The following is a 22,586-nucleotide window of genomic DNA, read 5'->3' as shown; positions in this document are numbered from 1 at the left end:
CCTGGCCATCAATAGCTGTGGCTGGGTTTAAACTCTGGCTAAACCTTCGTTTTGATGCCCCAAACACGGCAGCGTTGTTTTAAGCCCCTAGCAGCAAGGGCTGCGCTGAGCCCCTGGCGGATGTGGATGAAGTTCCGCGGGGATGCGGATGATGTTCCGCGGGGATGCGGGGGAGCCAGCGGTAGGGATGGGAAGGGAGAGATCTGGACCATGTGTGCAGGACAGACATTCCTCTCGGATTTAATATTCCTCCCCCAAAACACACAAACTTCCCTGCTCCCATCCTTCCCCTCGACCTCAGAGCAACTCCAGTGAGGGAAGGCCGCTGTCTGCCTCATCACGTGACTGTGGTTTGGAACGGCTCGGCGTGAGCGGGGCTGCTGCGCTCAGCCAGCCGGCGGCAGGGGAACAAGCTGAACCCTATGGAAAGAAGGATTTGCGGCAGAGGAGACAGGCTGCATTGCTGAGCCGTGAGTTTGCTGGGAATTAATTGGTGGGGGCAGGGGCAGATTGGTTGAGAAACAACGAAGGCTGGTGGGGGCTGGGGAGCAGACACCCGACGCCTAGCGGTTAGAGGGCAGCAAATGCGTGGGGCTCCTGGGAGCTCTCGGCAAACCCTCTGGGAATGGCATCTGACCCCAGGGAGCAGGGCTGCGCTGGGTCATGGGGTCACCATCCTTAAGTGCCTCTGGCACGCGGAGGACGTGTTGCCACGGTATTTGGTGGGTGAAAGTCCTCAGGGTCATATTAATCCTGGGGGAAGCAGTGGGGCATAAGAGGGGTCCCTTCTGCACGGTGGGGAACGGTCACCCCGGGCACGCCTTAGTCAGCGTACCTCGGGCAGGGCGCGGTGATGTTAGATACTCTCAAAGGCAATGAGGGAAGCTTTCGGGATGGCTGAACCTTTCCCATAGAGACTCCTAGTTCAGCGGGGGTAGGAGCCGTAGCAGGAAATCCAATCTCACCCTGCAGGCTCGGCCAGCAGGAGCCAGCCAGGTAGCACAACAGCCCATTTGCTGGCATTTACGGAAACGGAACTGGCACAGTCGCTTCGCTGCGATTGGTGGGCGCCTCCCTGTCCTCAAGCAGTCCCATGAAAAGTCGACCACCAGCCCTAGCTCTCATCCAGCCCTCTTCAGCACCACCTGTCATGTCTTGATCCTCACACACCCCTGGGAGGCAGGGGTAAGGCTACTAGCCTCATTGGGCAGATGGGAAACTGAGGCACAGAGCAATTAAGTGACTCTCCCAAGGTCACACAGGAAGGCTGCAGAGCAGGGAATTCAACACAGGTCTCCTAAGTCATAGGGTAGGGCCCTAACCACCAGACCATCCTCCTGAACCCTGAAACAATCACAAATCTGAGCCATATGATTTGTGGAAAGAGTGTTCCTTGATATTTATTATTCTCAGCAGACCTGGGTCCTATTCCCAGCTCTGCCACTGGCCTGCTGGGGATTTTGTCATCATTCCCCCTCCCTGTGCCTCAGTTTCCCCATCTGTAAAATGGGGATATTGATTCTGACCTCCTTTGCGGAGCACTCTGAGAACTACTGATGAAAGTGCTAAGTAAGAGCTGGGGTTATTATACTCCACCTAGTTACAAACTGTCAGCCATCCAGACAGGAAACAGAAATGATCCCAGTGTGACTGAGGGGGCCAGTCTGACAACAATAAGGAGGACAATTCTAAACCCTTGGTGAAGAACCCACAGAAATTTGCCGCAACTATTCAGCCTAATCTTTGACAAACAGAACTGGCAGAAAATCCAATGAATTCACAACTGCTCCCCTGCCCAGAAGTGAAAACAGCTTCATAATGAATACGGAGCAGCTCCTCCTCCTGCACAACGCCTTCCTATTTCTAAAGAAAACAACAAATATTTGACGTGCCTAGACGTGTATGCACAGCACCTAGCACAATGGGGCTCGAGTCTACAACTGGGGCTCCTTGATGCTACCACAATACACCTAATGGATAACGTACAGCGCCCATCGCAAAGGGGTCTTGGTCCACGACAAACCTGGATAAATGGTCTCCTTTGAAAATCCACAAGCAATCGATATGTTATCAAGATCTGGTTTGAGGAGCACGTGCCAGCATTCAAACCGGTGTGTTACGACCGCCGCAGGGAGAGCTCAGTTCTCCGGCCCGAGGTAAAGGAGAATTTCCATTTGCAATGCAATCTTCTGCACTGACTTAAAAGTAACCTGCAAAAGGGGGTGGTGGGGAACAGGTCTGTCCCCCTTTCACTTCTTTATGGTTGCTCAGAAATTCAGGGCTTGTCTACCCTGGAAGGCTCTCTGCTGACTGATGTGAATGGGAGTGATACACAGACAGATGAAGGGTGATACAGTCAAACAGATCCTACCACCCCATGACTGCCAGTGCACCTCCTCACACCCACAGCCCTGTCCCCATCGCCCCACAGCTCTGCCCATGCCCCTCAATCCTAACCCGCAGCCCCCTGCTATTCCAGTCCAGGGCCACATCAAATCAACTAAACACACTTCCCACGCATTCTCCGCAGGATAGGAGTCCGATGGCCAGTCCAGCACACAGGACGTGGGTTGGCTTCCTAGCAATCTACCAGTCTCTGACTCATTCCAACAGGAGATTGGCATGGTCAGGTCAGGTGCATCCAAACTTCCCGGGTAACGAAACGTCCCCTGGGCAGGCAGTGTTAAAACAACTCCGCAGATTCCCCCCCGGGCCTGTGCGTGAGGGAGAGACCACGCCCGGCCGTCAGACAGTAGGACCTGTGCTCAGCTCCTCTAGCTCCCATCCGAGGCTGTTCCGACAGAGGACATGCATGTCATTGAGTGCAGACTCCCTGTCACTGTAGCTACCAGCAATGGCCAGCCCAGCCGCACAGGCCACTTGGAGATACTTCCTGGCACACACCATCAGCCTGTGGAACTCCCTGCAATCGGATCAGATGGAGACACAAAGCGTCTCTCCATCAGCTCTCGAAATGGACTATAGTCATACACCTTTGCCTGCAACAACGGGGCTGAGTGAACCCCCCCTTCCCATTCCCATTGATAGGATAAGAAAAATCTCAGCCTAAGAGCCCACGGGACGAGTCCTGCCCCAGCCCCCAAGTCAATGAGCTGCACAGGCCATAGGCAGAGGGAGACCCCAGGCCTTTGCGATCGGGGGGTGAGAGGCTAGACGCTGTGCGAACTGGCAGGGGGAGCTGCTGCTGCCGCTCTGGCCCTTACATACTAACTAGGGGCCCCACCTGGCATAGTGCTTGGCACCCATGTCCCCCAGTGAAAGGTACTCTAGCACCTCGCAAAAGGCACCAGGGTGGAGGCAACCAGGATCTGGAGGCGGGGGTGGCATCTAATGGTCAGAGCAGGGCACTCGGCTCAGCCCCTTCCCTGGTACTGTGAGCCTGTGGTTGCCTTCGCCATCGGGCAGTCCCTCCTCCCAGACCAGGAAGCCCTTAGCTAGAAGGTGCTCGAGAGACGCAGGGCATTAGACCACCACCCACAGCGCCCAGCGCATGGTACCTCTCGAGCCCGGGGTCTACTCCAGGGCAGAGCCGGATTATCATCCATGACCAAGGGACTGTCCTGAGGGCACAGTGAGTGGGTCAGGTCCTGGATGAGGCCCTCACAGTTCTGGGCGCTGCACAGACCCAGAACAGAACCCACGTCTCCTAAGCCTGGGTGCAGTGACCCAGCCATGGGACCATCCCGTTGCTCACCTGAACAGCAGCTTAGCCTCCCCCGCCCCCGCCTCAACAACCCAGCCCAAAGCCCACGTCCCGCAGCACCCCAGCGGCTCCTGCTCCGTTTCCCATCCAAATTCCCGGAGACTCCCAGGTTCTATTCCTGACATTGCCATGTACTCATCACTTGGGGCAAGTCACAACCCCCCTCTGTACCTCAGTTTCCCCCCCACCTTAAATAGGGAGATGAGAATAACAATGCCCCCCCATCTCTTCTGTCAGAGCAGTGTCTGAGGTGCTGAGCGCTAGCGACTGCTGAGGGTGCTCTGGGTACCCAGCACATCCCAGGTTTGCTCCTATACTGAAGGTGTCGGAATGGCCTGGGAGTAGGGGCAGGCTCTCCTCCCAGGGGTCAGACCCTCAGGTGTTGGCTGGCAGCACACAGCCACTGCCATGCTCCCTGCCGAGCCGCAGCCCTCCCCTGCCCACCTGTCCGAGCCGCGCTGCCTCCCCTGCACATGGGTTCCTGTCTCCCAACGCACGCCCCCTTCTCTGCTGAGGCCGTCAGCCTGACACGTCCCCTCTTCACACCCGTGCCAACCCCCAGCACTGGGTCCCGCCTTCTCTCGAAGTATGCCATGGCCATACGTGCCTGCAGACCCCGCCCCCGGCTGCAGTCCACCTCCCCCCATGGCATGACAATATCAGACTGAGATGGGGGGGTGGGATGAAAGCTCCTTGCCTGGCTCCCAGCATGGCTCTCCAGGCAGGGACCGTGCCGATGTCTGTGTCTCATGCAGCACCAAGCACGTGACGGCTACTCAGGAAATCCAGGCGGGCACACCGGCCTGGCAGCTCCTGGGGGTTCTCCTTCCCCTGCCCCCACCCACAGTGCTCTGGCGGGGGAGTGCCATCCGGTGGTACAAGAATGAGACAGCTTTCAGGTGCGGACTAGAACAACCCCACCCTGTCAGACTCCCCTTAGCAGGATGGCGGGTGGCCAAGTTACCAAACCTCCCGACGGGGCTGAGGCGGAGCGAGCATCCACGCCCCAGCTGCGCGCCTTTTGGCTCCTTCCCCGCATGCCCACATCTGTCTCTGCTAGGGAAGACTAGACATAGCAGATCAGGATGGGCAGGTTGCTTGGAGGCAAACAGTAGAACCCGGTGCAGCGAGCAGGCCCAGGGCGAGGAAAAGAGAGGGGGTGCAGGCAGAGCAGGACTGAGGGGAACTGGCAGAGCTGTGTGTGTGGGGAGCCCAGGGCTAGGATAGCAGGGGGACTGCGGGTAAGTACCGGGAGAGCACAGGTGAACGGTGGCGGTTGTTCCGAGGAGATTCCCATGCGTGCTGCAGGCCAGGGTCTGGGTGCACCGTCAGGGCACTGGGAAGGAACCTGCCCAGCTAGCCCGGCTCTCACAGGAGTATCAGACATCGAACTTCACCCAATTAAAGGGAAAACCCAGGGCTTCAAGACAGGGACAGCCAACTGCAGACCTCATCCTGCCTGTCCAGAGGGTTACCCCCGCACGGTCTAACGAGGAGCCATTCAGCTACGCTGCAGCCGCTGCCTCCGACTTGTTGAGACTGTAATTGCCGTCAGACGTGGGCCAAGCAAAGCAGCTCTGGAGAGGGGCGAACAGGAAGACTGCGCTGCTAGAGGGCTGCATGCACACAGCCCCCAGCCGGTGTGAACTGACAGAGTCACAGACCCCCAAGCAGCTGAGTCACCCCAGCTGGGGGTCTCTGGGCACGTGCTCGGGGCAGGAGCAGCCCAACTCTCAGCATAGGGCGGGTATGGAGTTAAATCAGAACCCAGCGCAGGATCTTTGTCTTCTACTTTGATTAGGGGTCTAGAGCACATGACTTATGAGGAGAGGCTGAGGGAGCTGGGATTGTTTAGTCTGCAGAAGAGAAGAATGAGGGGGGATTTGATAGCTGCTTTCAACTACCTGAAAGGGGGTTCCAAAGAGGATGGCTCTAGACTGTTCTCAATGGTAGCAGATGACAGAACGAGGAGTAATGGTCTCAAGTTGCAATGGGGGAGGTTTAGATTGGATATTAGGAAAAACTTTTTCACTAAGAGGGTGGTGAAACACTGGAATGCGTTACCTAGGGAGGTGGTAGAATCTCCTTCCTTAGAGGTTTTTAAGGTCAGGCTTGACAAAGCCCTGGCTGGGATGATTTAACTGGGAATTGGTCCTGCTTCGAGCAGGGGGTTGGACTAGATGACCTTCTGGGGTCCCTTCCAACCCTGATATTCTATGATTCTATGATTCTATGATACTAACGGGGCCCCAGAGGCACCAAAGCGCCTCACGTTCCCAAGGAGCCATGAGGCTGACCCACGAGTAGCTCCATCCAGTGACAGTTTGGCGCCGCTTAACCTCGCACCTCAAGAGTGTCCTTATCCCCACGTCACAGTGGGGGAAACTGAGGCACAGGGAAGGGCTCTGATGTAGCCCAGGGAGTCTGTGGCAGAGCAGAGACGGCAGGCTGGGAGCGCCAGTCTGCAGCAGGGACATTCAGCAAGGCTGGCCATTGCAGGTGTCAACATTCCTGTGTGAGAGAGGGTGCTGCGTAGTGGGTAGATCAGGGCCCCTCCATGGCCAGGAGGCCAGGGCTCTGTTCCTAGCTCTGGTCAACTCACTCAGTTTTTATGGGCCTCAGTCTTCCTCTGCTGTAAAATGGGGATAGCAACATGAGCCTCCCCCATGAGACGGTCTGATGGTGGGGGTCAGACAAGGGACCCATTGTTATTTGTTATTATTAGACACACAAAACCCTATCATGTTTCTGGGAGCAACACACACTAGCACTAGTGGCTAGTCTATATATGTGTCTACTACAAGCTAGAGGAGTTACTCCTTTAGCTCAAGGGCTAGAAGCTTGTGCTGTTAGTGCTGAAAACCCTGGGTTCAAACCTCTCTGGTGACCTTTGGGGATGCAACACTAGGTTTCCTGAGACCACATCCTCGTCCTACTGAAGTAAGCGGGAACGCTGCTCGTGGCTCCAATGGGACCAGGAACTGGCCATCAGGGAGGTGGCTAGGAAGAGGGACATGGGCCAATTGCTTGTCTCTAGGTCTTGGCTGGTGAAGGGAACTCCAGCCGCAAGGACCCAGCTAGGCCGGAGGCTGAGAGCTCTTTGGCCTGAGTATAGAATGATGAGCTGCTTGAGCTGTAGTCGACCACACATGGATCTGCCCATGGCTCTGTCGGCCACACTACCAGGAAATTCAAATGCAGCCCTCCTGCCATTAGCCTTGCTGTCCAGTAAAAGGGGTCAGGAGCACTGGAGAGAGAGCTCAGAACCGGAGTGCTGGCTCCTAGCCAGGGAGGGCAGAGCAGGGGGTCTGTCTGTTAGACTTACCCCAATCCTGATGATGTAGGACAATTCCTTCACGGCCAAAGAGCAGTCCCACCTGCTCCTGGTGTCCAAGGCAGCACCGGCTCTGGGGAGAGGAACTTAACCTCCCTGCCTTCCAGAAACAGAGCTACAGCCCTGGGGGAACCCGGGCCTGCAGAGCTAACCAGGACCCCTTGCTCAAACCGAACCCTTGGAGGCTGGAAGGAGAATTCCCCTGTGTGCATGGGCGGCCACTTCCCCATCCAGGTGCCCACTTCCTCCCTTCAGAGGCTGCCTCAAAGGGCAAATATTTAACCATCTGCCAGGGCAGGCTGCAAAGAAGTGTTTTATGTTACGCTGCCCCTCAGCGGGGGTGGGGGTTGCTGCAGTTCGCAGTGGGAATCCCTGCCGCCAGGAGGCCGGCTTCAAGGCCAGTGACCTCCAGATGTGAGAAGCACCATTCGCAGGCCATTAGCACTTGGTTCAAAGCCCCTCCCTATCTCCTGGAGAATTAGCTGTGATCAGCACTCTCACTTCCTTAGCCCCTTGTCGAGAGGATGAGCGCAGGGCCTGCTGCACCCTCAGCAAGGGGGCGCTGGGAGGCAGAAAGGACCCCTCTGAGCAGTGCAAGGGCCCAGTGACTGCTGGGTGGGAGCTGGTGGTTGGCAGGAAGTTAGTGGCCAGCTGGTTAAAGGATACGGGTGTGCTGTCAGGGCTGTCAAGCGGCCCCCCAACCCCGCTCCCTGCACAGCACAGGTTAGCACCTGCGTCCGCTGCGGACTCCTGCAGGATCTGGGGTTTGGATTTTAGGTACAGGCACACCCGCAAATTGGGAAGCAGGTGGGAGGTGGGCAAGGCATATGGCAGGCTCACAGCCTGCGGGCCCAGAACAAACCTGCCCAAGGAGCCAGTCCAGCTCCGCTCAGGGCCGTCTCACACAGAGGGAGAGTGCAGGGATTGGGCCTGGGTATGATCTCCTGCAGCCACCGCTGCCAGGCGCGAGCCTTCACCCCACCACAAACCACTGGTCCCTGACTGACATCCCAAGCCAAAACAGGCCAGTGCCTGGCTTCTGACCCAGGCTCTAGCCCCGAGCTGCCAGCCCCGGGTTCTCACCCCGGCACCGAACTGCCAGCCCCAGGTTCTGATCCCAGCAGAGGGGTGTGGTGCCCATTAATTTCCACTTGGGAAGCACTGGGTGACGCTCTCTGGCAAGGAGGCAAAGTCTAACTCCTGAATTCAAACTAGTCTAGACAAAGCCCTGCAGGGCTCGATTCTGCCCCAGCCCTGGAGGGACGGATTAGGTGGGACCGCGGGGCCATGTGATTCAGCCCAACCCTCCCAGCCCCCTTCGCAGGCAGGGGCCGGAAGCAGACTGCCAGGGGTTTTCGGGGTGCAGGGTTTGGTGGCCTGTCAATTGCAGCTTTGTTTGCAAAGCCACGCGGATCCCGGGCAACCGCCGCTGAGCCCTGCCCGGCCCGGCCCCCTGCCCCGGAGACGGATCAGGGAGCGACCCCCCAGCAAGATCGGATTGCCAGGTCGCCGGAAAGCTCTCCCGGGAGCGATTCGAAGCAATTCCCTGCCCAGTGCACCCGGCTCCTTCTCTCCCCCTAGTGCCTCTCCATTGGCAGTTTAAAACCCGCAGCTCTCACACCCTCTCTGCAGGGGCTTTCCCAACCTCCCCGCCCGGCCCAGCTGGCTGGGGCAGCTCTTTCTGCAGAACATGCATGCAGCAACGCAGCCCCCCCCCGATTTGCAACGCCGGGCTGCCTGCATTCGCACTGCTCGCTCGCCGCACGCCAGGGGCTCTGCCTGCCCGTTCAAATCCGCCCCCCGCCAGCACCTTTGCCGTGCAAGTTGCTGAGCTCTTGCATTTCGCAGGAAGCACGGGGAAGAAAGCACCGCTTACGTGCCGGACCCAAACACGGTCCCAGGGAAGGGAAGCATCGAGCCCGCTGCATAAAACAAGCAGAGAGGCTGCCTAGACCCCGGAGTCCACGGCTGCAATGATGGGGGGGGGGGGCGGGGGCGTGCAATGATGGGTGCGTGCATCTCTGCAGATTTTGCAAAGAAAATATTTGCAACTTCCTCCCCGGTGAGGGGTTTGTTTTTTTTGCTTGTTTCCCGACACGCCTGGTTTCAAACGAGGCCAAAACCAACGGGTGAATATTTCCGCCCGGCTGAATATAAAATTAATTAATCAGAAAGGAAGAAAAACTTGGGGAAATGCGGCCATTTCCCCACAAAACGAGACGCGCCCCCAGGGGCCACTGCCCAGCTTCCAGCTCAGCAACGAGCCACGGTTTCAACCAGAATAGTGAAGAGGGCGATTGGGGGGGGGGCACCAACCCCGCCTGCCGAGCACAGCTGCAAACACCTCGCATGCCCCCCCCAGCGCCGCGACCTCCGGAGCGCACACATTGGGGGGGGGGCTGTCATAGTAACCCCCCCCGCCCTGCTAGAGCTCAGCCCGGCGCTGCCACCCCCCGTCCCTTGTCACCCCGCACGACCCCGAATTGGCGGACGGGCCCCCCCCTCCTCCTCCTGCAGTGGCCGGGCGCAGCGAGATGCGCAGGGGGCGCGGAGCCCGCAGCCCCAGCCCGGCTCCCCCGTTACCTGCTGGCCAAATGCCCCGTCCTGAGCGCCCGGCCCGAGCCCTGCAGCGGCACATGCAGCATCGCCGCCCCTGCCCGGCGCCGCAGCGAGCCCGCCTGGGAGCCGGCGCCCCGCGCCTCGCTCGGGCTCCCGGGGAGCAGCCCCATGCAGCCAGCCAGCCAGCGAGGGCCAGGCCCCTGCCCGCGGTCCCTCCTCCTTCCCCCGCCGGCCCCCCTCGCTCTCCGCGGCTGGCTCCTTAAAGCCGCAGCGCCCCTTTCCCGCCCCGGAGCGGCCCCTTTAACACCCGGCGCAGGTACGGCAGACAAAGGGCCGCCGCCGAGGCAAAGCCCCTGCCGCTCGCGGCTGCCGCGGCACCGGGCACCCGCCCGGCCCAGGCCGGCAGCTCCCAGCCCGGGGGAGCCCGGGGAGCCCGGGCTGCACGCTGGCTGAAGAATCTCCTGCCTTGGGGCGGAGGGCACCCAACGAAACAGCCGTAACGCCTCGGGGGGCCCGCGCCGGGGAAGTCGGGAGTGTCCCGGGGCAGCACGTCTCGGGGTGCCTGGGGAGCCAGGGGCTTTGTTCTTCGCTCGGCCTTTCCTTAGCTGGCTGCGGCACAGCTCCAGCAGCCCCCCCTCCCCACCCTGCGCGATAGGGCACAGGGGCGGAGGGGATCGCCCTGGGGGTACCCCTGTCACCCTGCCGCCCTCCCCTCAGACTGGATTCTGCAAGAACGCTCCCGGTTTTCAATCACGCCAAACTCCTCCATTGCCGACGCCTGCGCTGGCTGACTCAGAAAGGAGGGCTCAACGCTCATGAAATCCCCCAGCTCCATGGAGTGCTTTCATTTGTACCCCGCGTCTGACCCACTGGCAGGCTGCTGCGGCTCTCCCATCCCGTCCCGGCCAGGTCTGCCTTCCTCACTATTCAAGGGGGGGGGGATAGCTCAGTGGTTTGAGCCTTGGCCTGCTAAACCCAGGGTTAGGAGTTCAATCCTTGAGGGGGCCATTTAGGGATCTGGGGCAAAAATTGGGGATTGGTCCTGCTTTGAGCAGGGGGTTGGACTAGATGACCTCCTGAGGTCCCTTCCAACCCTGATATTCTATGATTCTATGAATAGCCAGGCTCGGACCATTGCCTCTCTAGCTAGGTGCTGATCTGCCCCTTATTACCACAGTATGGGAGCACCCCCCCACATCCTTATTGCATTGATCCTCACGCACCCCTGCGAGGCAGAGCAGTGCTACGATCCCCACTTAAGTCACTGGGGAACCAAGGCACAGAGAGGTTAAGCAGCCGGAGGTGCATGGCAGATCAGAGAATTGAACCCAGGCCTCCCACAGCCTAGGCTAGTACCCAACTGGATGGGTCTCCACCTTTCCCTTGGCACTGTGTCTCGCTGTATAACGTGGCCATGAGCCGGATGCATGCAGCCTGGCAGGTGGAATCCTTCCCTTGCCTCCAGGGAGCCAGTTTGGAGGGTGACATGGTGCTGAAAGGGTTAAATCCAGCCAGCCTCCCACTTCTGATAACGCTAAGGCTCCTCCTGTACCTTCCGTCCTCAACGCCTTCGCAGCGCCCCCAAAGCGTTTGCACCCCCCGAAAACAGTGCCCAGAGCAGCCCGCCGCTCACTCTGACCCAGGCCAGCCAGGACTGTCTGAAAATCTCTGAAAATCATTGATACAGCGCCCATAGCCGCGCAGTCGGAGGTCCCATGTACACAAGGATTTTGGGCCATGCACTGGATCTGTGTCCTCAAAGCTAGGCTACCACCTTGGGATGCTCAGGGCTTTGAACTGGTCCCAATGAGGTCACCGTTACACTACAACTTCTGAAAGTGCTGTAAACAAGTCTCCCTGACCCGGCCAGGGCTGTAGCCTAGACAGGGCCTAAGGGAGACAGACACAAGGGGAAACATGTCAGGGAACCATAAGCAAGGAGGAATCCTTGGTGTGAGGAAGGAAAGATGGACAGAGGATGTCTGCTACCCTGGTTTGTAAAGATAAAAACCCATGTGGACCACCAGTGTCTACAATATTGTTGCCATTGAATTATATCAGAAACTGGTGCCTCCCAGCCCCCTGCTCCCTGGGGAGAGCCATTTGTGAGCATGGGGGCACAGGGAGTTAGGCATCTGAAGGGCCTGCCAGCCCCTTCCATAGCCCCCACTGCTGAACTGCACTGACTGGAGCCCCCCTCCAGAAGATGCCCCAGGAAGCATGTTTCAAATAAGCCCCCTTTTGACAACCCCCCACTGCCCAACTGCCCCCAACCCTGTATCTCCAAAGTGGGGCGCACAGGTGATGGTGGGAGGGTGTACACAGCTTCTGTTCACACCAATGGGAACAGCTGTGTGGAGATTTGTGAGTGTGTGTAGGGGGGGAATTGGACGTACTTTCCTCCTCCCAACTGGAAGGGATCCCAGGTGCTTCCCGGCCTGGGGAGAGGCAGAGAGCTGGGGGCAGATTCTGGACCTGGGATGGGACAGTGGGGGTAGCTGCTGCCCTTGACTCCAATGGCTCTGCCTGGCCTTACAGAGGCCCAATCCAGCTCTTATTAACAGTGGCGGACTAGCCACTGGGCCAGTGGGATCCGGGCCCAGGGGCCCTGGCCAATTGGGGGCCCCGGAAAAATGGGCACCCCGACCCTTTCCGCCCGCCTGGAGTTGGGGTGCTGGGGCTTGCCCTGCTCTGCCCGCCTACCCAGTGCTGCTGCCGGGGAGCGGAGGACGCCTCTGCGCCCCAACCCAGCTCCCCGGCAGGAGCGCTGGGGGTGGGGGGACTGCAGGCAGAAGGGGTGGAGAAGGGCCCCCACTTGCTCTGGCCCAGGGCCCCACAAACCCCTAATCCGCCTCTGCCTATTAACATTCATGAAAAGGCTCCCACTGAGCGGGATCATGCCCTTATGGAGCAGAAAGGCACCCTTGATCTCCATGCTGTGTCCTCTGCAGGGGTGTGCACGCTCATCTGTTGCCTGGGGGAGGTGTTTATGGGGGAGGTTGAGCTCGCAGCAGGGTGGAGGGGGTTAATTGCCACACTAGCAGAGAGGTTGCTGCGTGCCCTGCAGAACTGGTCCCTCTGGGCTAGGAAATAAGTAATTCCTTCCTCCGTTTTCCTCTGCCTAAGCAGCAGCTCTCTGCTCCTTGGTAAATGGGTCTCTGCTTTGTTTATTCCTGGGTCTGGTGAAGCAGTAAAGTAGGAAGGGCCAGGCCGGGGCTCCTGCTGTCAGCTCAGAGAGGCAGCGTGTTCTTATTTGCCAGCAGCATGCTAGTGCATCAAGCATGCAGGTATGTGCAGTCTCAAGTGGGTCAGGGGCTCAGCCCAGGAACCCACTCTAGTGAATGAATTCAGGCACCTTTTGACACAGATTTGCCCAAAGGGAAGTGCAATTTCCTTTACGTGATGTGGCCCTGCTATCCCTCCGAGGGGCGGCTGGCCATGCGGAAAGGATGCAGCTCCTGAATATTCTCCACACAGTGGCACACGAAGTGTTAAGGCAGCTCTTAATCATAATCCCTAGCTCATCCCAGTAGATCTCAAAGCACTTTACAAAGAAGGGCAGGATCACCACCCCCATTTTACAGATGGGGGCACGGGGTCGAGAAGTGACTTGCCCAGGGTCACCAAGCAGGCCAATGGCAGAGCTGGGAATAGGACCTGTTGCCTGGGTCCCAGTGCAGTGCTGTGTCCACTAGGCCACACTGTCTTCTCTAAATGAAGGAGGTCATAGAGGTGGGAAAAAAACACCAGGTCCCATCCAGGCAACTCCCTTGAAGCGCAGGCAGGATGGTCTATTTCCCAGGGCTTTATCCAGCCGTCTCTTAATTCTAATGGCATCCTACAGCGCCTTTCATGCCAAAGGGTCACCCAAATCTCTCATGCATTTAATTCTCCCCAAGAGCTAGTACTTAGGGAAGAAAGAATCACATAGCAGTTGTTACACAGGGCAGCAGCCCAGAATTCCTTTTCCCCCCTAGTAAAATGCAGCCATCTCTGGGGAGGAAGGTGGAAGCCATTTCATAGCGCACAATAACGTGGCGTTACAATGATTCAAATGATGGGGCTTCTGCCATTTCCCACGGGAGGCTTCTCCACTGCTTGACCCTGTTCAAGGACATTCCCCCGCGGTATGCAGCCTATCTCCAGACGTTTCATTGTATGCAACAACCACCAGATCAGTGAACTATATGGCTGTTTACAGCATGCACCACCCAGCCACTACATATGCCAGACACGCAAGGCCTGGAGCCAGTCAAGCACAGACTTCCCAGAGATTACTCTGTACAAGGGCTGCATCCCTTCACATTCTCCCGGAGCTGTGTCTCTCTCCCTGCCATAACATATGGCTCCTCCACCACCACCTCCCCTCCTGCTGGCAGGCTGCCCCATTCCCCCCCTCGCCCCCCACAACGGCTAGCACATGAGGGGCAGAGCTAAAATGACAACGTAGGCTGTCAGAACCTTAGAGACAGTCTCAGAGCCAGGAGTTCGACATGGGGCATTGGCAGACCCGGATCTGCTGGGACCAGGTGCCCCGTTAGCAGCCGACAGGGCTCGCAGAGTTCTCCAGCAGTTTCTAATGTGATGGGTGGCTGGGTGTCAAGGAGACCCGGACACCCACCCACCCTGGACTGTCACTCACTCACATGCCTGACATGGTGATGAGAACTGATTGCTGCCTCCGAAAACCGAACAGCTGGTCTCAATGGGTACATCTACATGGCAAAAGAAAGATCCGAGTCTCAGATCCTTCCTCACCGGGTTTCCGAGCCTGGGCTCTACACTGTCTACACTGCTATTTTTAGCCCAGCAGAGCAAACCCCAGGAGCCTGAGTTGACCGAGGCTCTGACATGTGGTACTGCGGGTTTTTTTTTTGCTGTGTAGACAAACTCAGTGACTCCCCAGAGCTGAATTCCTGAATCGGCCTTGTGCTCAGTTAGAGTGGCACTATTTTAATTACACACCACTTTCAAAGCCAGGTCAATTAAACTGGGGCACACGCCTGTGTAGATGCTCTTAGTTCTGTTGTTATTGATTTGGTGTGGCAGGTCCTCAGATACCATGGTGACTGGCCGTAATTTGCCCTCCCCTGCCTTAGTCCTTGACCTGTCTTTGCCTCAGTTTCCCCATGTGTAACACAGGAGGCTTTGTTAGTCCAACACAGCCCAGTGCATTGATTTGTATAATTTATATGACGGTAACCGTCCAACTGAGATCAGGGCCCCACTGTGCAGGTCCTGCACAAACACAGAGACAGCCAGCCCCTGCCCCAAACAGCTTACAGGCTAAACAGACCAGAGGAGACTAAGGCATAGAGAAAGGAAGTGACGTGTCAACGGTCCCACAGGAGGTGAGTAACAAGAGCTGGTCCTGGAACGCAGGACTCCTGGGTCCCAGGCCTGTCTCCTGGACTGCACTGCCTCTCCCCATGCTAAGAAACCCCCTCATTGTTAGCAGCACGAGGATAAGGAAGGAGAATGGGAGCCCTGGCCTGGCAGCTCCTTTGCCAAAGTTCAGAGCAATGGCAGTCCTGAGGTGGGAGGGGTGAGCCAATGCAGCTCATGCCAAAGGACTCCCAAACCACGGTGCAGTTATTCATTCTGCCCACGTGCCACTCTGCTCCAGTGTGAGGAGCTGAGCCCATTGTCTGCCTTGTAAATCAGCCAGCTCCATCGATCTTGCTCCTTCCAAAGTCTGGGCCTGCTGCGATCTCCTCCGGCATGTGGGGGAGTTGCAGAGAAATCAGGAAATGAGCTGTGATCTGCTGACAGCAGCCCCCATCCAAAGGCTGTCCGTTACTCCTCGGGGTACTGCTAATAGTGTGCCATGCATCCCCTCCCCCACAAGGAGCTGCCACTCCTCCGGATCTCAGCTGGGGGCATTGGTGAGGCTGGCACGGGAGCCCCCAGGGACACCCCTCTGCTATATTTGGAGTAGCAGGGAAAAGAGGATTGGATTCTAGAGAAAGGAAGGCGGCTCAGTCTCTGGCCTGCACTGCAGCTTTGCGAGAGGAGAGCACCGCAGCTCAGAGGCTTGCAGCTTCCAGGCTGGCTGATTCTGCTGCAGGACCTGGGCTGATGCACCTCTGCTCTTCGGAAAGAGAATCTGTGAGCGAGAGCAGGGTCTAGACATCAAGATTCACACCAGTGCAACGGGGAACAGAATCCGGGCCCTTTGGTTCCAACACACACACTCCCCCGAACAGATCCTGCATTGGAATAACCTCCGCGTCCCAGGCCGCCTGAATGCAGCTCCCTGAGAAGCCTAGACAGGCCATAGTGGGCACTGCAGAGCACTGGGGGCAGAAACCCTCCTCCCCTTGGGTCCTTCTCCCTGTAACCTCAGTTGCAATCAAGGCAAAGGCAGGACAAATCTCTGGGCTAGAAACATGGGCTGGCAAGGGTGTGTGCACCCCATCTGCCCCTGAGACCTGGGACTTTTCTGGGCAGAACCATGCCCCTTCCCCCAGGACCTGGCACAGAGATAGGAGCCTGAACTGGCTGGGGGGCCGGAAGCCAGGGTGGATTTCCAAAGCCTCCTTACTGCCAGGCAAGTATGTGACAGCTGGGGCACATGGCATGTGCCGTCGGGGACACCTGTTCAGCATGGACCTGAGATGAAGAGCCTTTGCGGAGAACTCTGCCTGACACTCATATTGTGTGTGTGTTTGTGCCTTTATAGAGATACACACACAAACACGCCTTGAAATGCTGAGCCTGCTGGAATGCAGCCAACGCTACACAAACATCTCATGCAGCCCAGAGCACTATCAAAAATGGCAAATCGGGGAATGCCCCACATGCCGGGGATCGTTGTGCATCGGGCAGTGCAGGCCCCTCCGCAGCCCTCACAGGTGCAACGGCCTCAGACTGGACCACATGGCCCCTATGACTGGTACAGGAAGATGAGCCCCCCTCCCTGTCTAGAGTCTCTGTCTGTCTCTGAAAAGCATCAAACCCCGCCCCCAATTAAAGGAGCCCTCACACCCTCTGGAGTGTCTCAAACCGGGCACCCAAACATCTGAGCTGCCAAAATCAGAAACTTCCAAAGCGTCTCAAGTCATTAAGAACACAGGCAAAGAAAGACGTGTGTTCGCAAGGCAGGGAATTTCCAAGAGCACACGTCCCAGTGCGAGTCAGCGGGCCTCGCACTTCGAAATACCTTCAGTGCTTTTGAAAAGCTGCCCGAGTAGAGTAGCCCCTAGAAACCCCATTGTGCTAGGGGCTGGCCAGACATATAGCGAGAGACAACCCCTGTAGACAGACAAGGGGAAACTGAGGTACAGAGTGGGGAAGTGGCTTGCCCAAGGTCCCACATCAGGTCAGTGGCAGAGCTAGAATTAGAACCGGGGTCTCCTGACTCTCACTCCAATCACCCATCCGCTGGGTACAACTGCCTCTTGACACAGTCCTCGAGTGGTCCAGTTCTTCTCCATGTGGTGCACAGGGTCCCCACGTGGCAGCGGCACCCAGGGGTTCAGTGCTCCCTGCAGCAAACACACGGCTTGAGGTGGGCTCGGGGACTCAGGAAGCGAAAGGGTTAATAAAGTCTTGTTTGCATTCAAAAATCCTGCCAGGAGGGGAAGGGGCTGGAGAGATGTAGGGAGGGGAGGGGGGGAGCTGGCTTGCTCTGTGCCTGCCTGTTACTGGTTAGGGGGGCTGTGGCCTGAGGGAAGGGCGGGGGGGGGGGTCATTAGTCCCTGTCTCTGGCCATTGGCTGAGAGGGAGCCAACCAGATTCAAACCCCCAGCTCAGCTGGCCAAGTGGAATTGTTAGTGCTTTGGGGAAGGAGGGGTGATCACTGATGCTCCCCAGGGAGGGGATTTGGCTCTTTCTGTCCTAGCTCCATTGCAAACTGCTGTGAAATCCCCAAGCAGCCCCCAGGGCGTGGGGGGAGGTGCAGAAATTCCTCTGCTCTGGGTTGGTGCCTTTTTGGAAACATGGTGGGGCTGGTGCTAAAGCTCTGATTCCGGCAGGCTCTGTGCGGCGCTATCCTACGTTTTGTAGCAGATCCAGATCCACCCCGGACTGAACGGCAACACCAGAATTGAACTCAGATCCGCTTGCTCCCAAACCACTGACAAATCGAGGAGAATCTCCGTTAGCTGGTGCGTGTATTGGGTGTCTGACACATGGCTGAGCAGCTCGGACTCCATCCCCTAGCTGCATTATCCACACACCGCCCCCCCCAAATCCTTGCAGTACCACAACGATGGGCTAATCCTGAACAGGACTAGTCAGGAATTTTCTGAACAAATATGTTGATTTGTCAAAACCAAAACTGTCTGCAAAACATTGCTGGGTTTGATGAGACACCCAACTTGCAAAATATTTGGCTGAAAAAGTTTTGATATTGTCAAAATGCGCCACTTTGATGTTTTCAAACTGAAAAGTTTCACAGGTTTTGAGTGAAACTTTTGGTTTTTGTTTGGAAATGTTGGTAAATTTTCTTTACAAAGAGGTAAAAAAAGGTCAATATCAAAATGAACCATTTTGAAATTACCCAAATGAAATGTTTCCGTGGACCCAAACCAATCTTTCCCCTCTGGATTTTTGTTTCACGAAATTTTTTGAGATTTCGATTTTTCATCCCAATTTGGGCTGGGAAAATTTTTTGAAATGTCAAATATCCTCGTAGGATGGGGAAACCGTCTGCTGCCCAGCCCTGATGCTAAGTGTCGAGGCAGATTTCTTAGTGCATTGTTGGCACTGCTCTCTGAGTGCAGTGGGCCCTGACCCAGTCTGGCCTGCTATATAAACCTTAGCACAACCTTGTGTGGGCCAAACAGATTCTACATATTTTAATAAGATTGAAAGTCCCCTGTGCTGATTTATATTTTCAGTTCAGCTGGTTTCGTAGATATTGAGATAGGTGGTTTCTATGCACAGTACTGTCTGTTTATACACTTGTGTAAACTAAAATGATGCAAACGTGACAACAAAACGCTAATGAATTGGCTGTTAGTATAATGTATTGAAGCAGGCTGCGGGCCTTATGAAATGCTCAGGTGGGCTGTGTACGGCCCGGGGGCCATAGGTTGGGCACCCCGTGTTAGGACATAGCAGCTGTTGTCCTTGCCTGCCACAAAGCTCCTCCCCCGGGGAGATGTTTTGATGGGTGGGTCCCACTGGGACACAGAGCTGGAACTGGGCCACGGCATGGGCGCTGACTCCATGGGTGCTCCAGGGCTGGAGCACCCACGGTGAAAAATTAGTGGGTGCTCTGCACCTACTGGCAGCCAAGCTCCCTTCCCCCACCCCACCTCCTCCTCCTCTTCCCCCTCCCCTGAGCGTGCTGCGTCCCCACTCCTCCGCCTACCTCCCAGTGCTTCCCACCCTGCCGCCGCCAAACAGCTGTTTGGCAGCATTAGCATGCTCCAGGAGGGAGGGGGAGGAGCGGAAACATAGCGCGCTCAGGGGAGGAGGCGGGGAAGAGGCGGAGCTGGGGCGGGGATTTGGGGAAGGAGTTGGAATGGGGGCAGGGAGGGGGCGGGGTTGGGGCTGGGACTTTGGGGAAGGCATTAGAATGGGGGCAGGGCAGGGGTGAAAAGAGGTGGGGCAGGGGCAGGGACAGAACTGGGGGTCGAGTACCCATGGGGAAGAGGGGAAGTTGGTGCCTATGGGCCATGGTACTGGATAGCATCGCAGCCAGGCATGAGCAAAGGGCTCCTTCATCACTGTCCCCACTGCATATGTTCCTGTGCCCCACAGGGAACATCAGGATATGGGCTCTCCTGCAATCGGTGATGAAACTGGGAGTGGCCGGAGAACAGCACGACTACCCCACTCATGGCACTCAGGAGAGGATCTCTCCTCCACCTCGCCCCCCGGCGGGGATCTGTCCCCAGGAGTGAGGAGGATATGCACTCGCACACAAGCCCTGCACGTCTCGTCCCTTGGCAATCCCTGCAAAGAGGGGGGCAGGCACCTGCTGGGGGGGCTTAGCTCCACCTCCTCACCCTGCCACGGGAGGAGCGGACAAGTCGCCCTCTGGCTAAGTGTCTCCCTCTAGTGGCTGCCCCTAGCGAGTTCGAGCGCCTGCTGCCAGGGGCGATGCATTACTCCCTCAGCTCACGGGAGAAAGGCCGGGACTGAAGGTATCAGCTCAGTGAGGTCACTGGTGGCCCGTGGAGAGGCGTCCTGGTCCTGTCCCAGGCCAGCAGGCCTTTCAGGACCCCTGTTTTTAGGGTTGACGGGGGAGATCATTTGTGCCACTCGCCAGGGAATTCTGCTCCTCTCCCCGATGTGACTGCACCGGACTCTGAAGGCCCTGCTTGGGAAGCAAAGAGCGGAAAGGAAAACTTCCTGGGGGCAGCAGCTCCTGCTCGGGACAGGACCGCAGCAGCTGTGGGTGGTGCGTCTCTCAGCCACCTGGGCTCGTTCCTCTCTTCCCATTTACTTTCACTTAACTGGGTAGCAAAACAGTGTCATAAATCAATATTTGTGTTGGGGGGGTGGAGCTCTGGGAAAGGGGGAGAGAGTCTGGTTGTCAGAGCTCATGAACCTGCCACTTTGTTTCCGCCCAGCCCTCAAAGCCAATTAGAGAATCGTTCGGGGGACGAGCTCTGCCAGAACCCCACGTTTCCTTCCGTGGGAAGGAGGAAAAACAAACACACCCGCGTTCTCCAGCCCCAGCCCCAACGAGGGCCTGATCCCACGGCTAGGGCTGGCCTTTTTCCCCCATCAGCTGCTCGTTAGAGGTCTTCATTAACGGCATCACATCCGCAACGCAACCTCAAACGCTCAGCAGCCAGCGCTGCCCTCCCAGCTCTGAGACAGCCAGTCCCTCTCGCGTGGAGAAGAGCCGGACTCCCCGCTCGGGCTGCTGTGGTTTGTCCTGTGTCCACCAAAGAACAGTGGCAGGCCCTGCCGTGTGCCAGGGACAGAACGGTTTGTTTCCCTGACTGTGGCCCAGGTCTGGGGCTAAGCACCACAGAGCAGCCAGTCCCAGCTGTCCTGTGCGTCAGCCCCTGTGACACAAGCTAAGCTCTCGGCATGCCTGTTGTCTTTGCATGGTGCTTAGCTGTTCCTGGATCTCACGCAGCGACCCTGGCCATGCCTGCTTCTCCCATGGCGGCCTTGGCCCCTTCTGCCCCACTGCCGCCCACAGCAAAATGCCTGCTTATCGGCAAGTCTATCATCATCTCCTCCAGAGCCACTTCTGCTACCAGGCCTGCACGTGAGTAAGGGTAGGAGGGAACGGCGTGCAGGGACTGTCACCTTGCAGGGTGAGCTCTGTGGGGCAGAGACTCTGCAGAGGGCCCAGCACAATAATACCACCCAGCTCCTAGACAGCACTCTTTCTCAGGAGATCGCAAAGCGCTTCACAAAGGAGGCCAGTACCACTATCCCCACTTTATAGATGGGGAAATTGAGGCAAAAAGTGGTGACGTGATTGTCCCAGCAGGCTAGTGGTAAATCTGGGAATAGAACCCAGGCTCCTGAATCCCTGTCCAGCACTCTGTCCATTAGGCCACCCTAGTCTGAGGAAGCCTCCAGGCCCTGCCACAGTTGCCATTATCACTGCTGTCATAACACTAACACATGGTCTCTGAGTCAGGCCTGGCCATGCCCCAGTGGGATCTCCAGTCCCAGACCTCAGCTCTCATCCCTGCCCTGCCTGGGCCCCTATCCCTGCCCCAGCTGGTGCCAACCTCACTAGCTCTCTCATCTCAACATGCCAGACCCCAGGCCTACTTGAGGGAATCCTCTGTTCCATCCCCACTGGATCCCACATGCCACCTGGATCCTAGATCCCAACCAGCTGCTAGCGCTGACAGGGTGCTGCTGGATCCCACCCCCAGCCTGTGAGCTCACGACTGTTCCCACAGAGACGCTGGCCGGTGGTTATTTGTAGCCCACCACCTTGGGGCGTAGCATCACTGTCTTTCCAGAGAGGACATGCAGGCCTGGTCAACACCGCCCTGGGGATCTGCCTTCCCCTGCTCCAGAGCAAAATCCCCACTCTCCTATGAGCACTCCTGTCCCAGGAAGCTGCTCCAGCCTGTCTCTCTGTGCTGAGCTGTCCAAACTCACACGGCATCTGGGAAGGCAGCATCTTCTCCCTTCCCCCTGCCCCGCTCCAGCTCCCTGCTGAGGACTGCAGTAATAGCGGGGTCTGATTTCCATGGGGAGAGCTCTGGCGGAGAGGGGAGGCCCAGACGATCCCGGTGCTTACCCACTTGTGGCAATGACGTCAGCGGCAAATCTGAACCATGTGCCCTGGCTGAAATGCCAAGCAGAACTGCTGAGGTCAGCGGAGAGCCAGCACCCAGGAGAGCAGGAGCCTGGGTATCCTGCAGAGCCACGCCGCCCGGGGCCCATCCCCCGTCAAGTGCAGCAATGCCCTCTCCAGCCAGGGATCTCAATGTGCTTTGCAAACCGTAACCAATCAACCCTCACAGCACACTGCTACGACTCCCATATGCAGACAGGGAAACTAAGGCACAAGAGGGGAGGTGTCCAGCCCAAGGTCACACAACAAATTAGCAGCAGATCCAGGACTAGAATCCACCTCTCTCTCCTCTGCTCTTCCCAGGAACCCTTGCTTCCTCCACTCTCACCCTAGGCCTGCTGGCTCTCTGCGTTGGGTGTGCATTGCCAGCATCCGGAGTCTCTCCAGCAGCATGTATGCTTTCATCCCAGTGCCACAGCATCGTTGCCCCATGCTGCCTCCTTAGCTCAGAGGGACAGTGCAGTGAGGGTCCTGTCCCGGGAGCACCGTTTGCAGAGCCCAGCCAAGGTCCACTCCCCACAAAGCTCAGGGCTGAGCAGCTCCAGGGGTTTAGCTTGTTCAGTTATAAGAAGGGGCTGCTTGTGAAATCCAGATCTCCCCACTTTCCCTGCTGTCTGGAGCAAAGCTTTTGTCTCAGGCTCCTCTCTGCACACAGTGGTCTGGCTCTGCACTGTTACTGTCACAATGACACTTCCCACCCACAGAACTCAAAGCACGTTAGAAGGGGAAACCGA

At 57.4% G+C, this 22,586-nt stretch overlaps 1 protein-coding gene across 7 annotated transcripts in view; it reads right to left on the bottom strand.

The window, feature by feature from the left end:
* NAV1 (neuron navigator 1) overlaps positions 1-22,586 on the bottom strand; it is a 288,785-nt gene that overhangs the window by 46,853 nt on the left and 219,346 nt on the right. Inside the window, exon 1 of one of the 7 annotated variants that reach the window (XM_074936238.1) lies at positions 9,642-9,758. The exons of the other annotated variants lie outside the window; for them this stretch is intronic. Within the exon in view, the coding sequence (XP_074792339.1) occupies positions 9,642-9,703 (62 nt within the window). The 5' untranslated portion in view covers positions 9,704-9,758. Of the gene's footprint in view, positions 1-9,641; positions 9,759-22,586 lie in introns of those variants that run through there. 7 annotated transcript variants of the gene reach the window in all.

This window comes from Natator depressus, chromosome 21, assembly GCF_965152275.1.
Source record: "Natator depressus isolate rNatDep1 chromosome 21, rNatDep2.hap1, whole genome shotgun sequence".
In the NCBI taxonomy this organism is placed as follows: Eukaryota; Metazoa; Chordata; order Testudines; family Cheloniidae; genus Natator; species Natator depressus.
The sequence above is the reverse complement of the archived record's forward strand: the minus strand, read 5'-3'. Positions and strand labels throughout refer to the sequence as shown.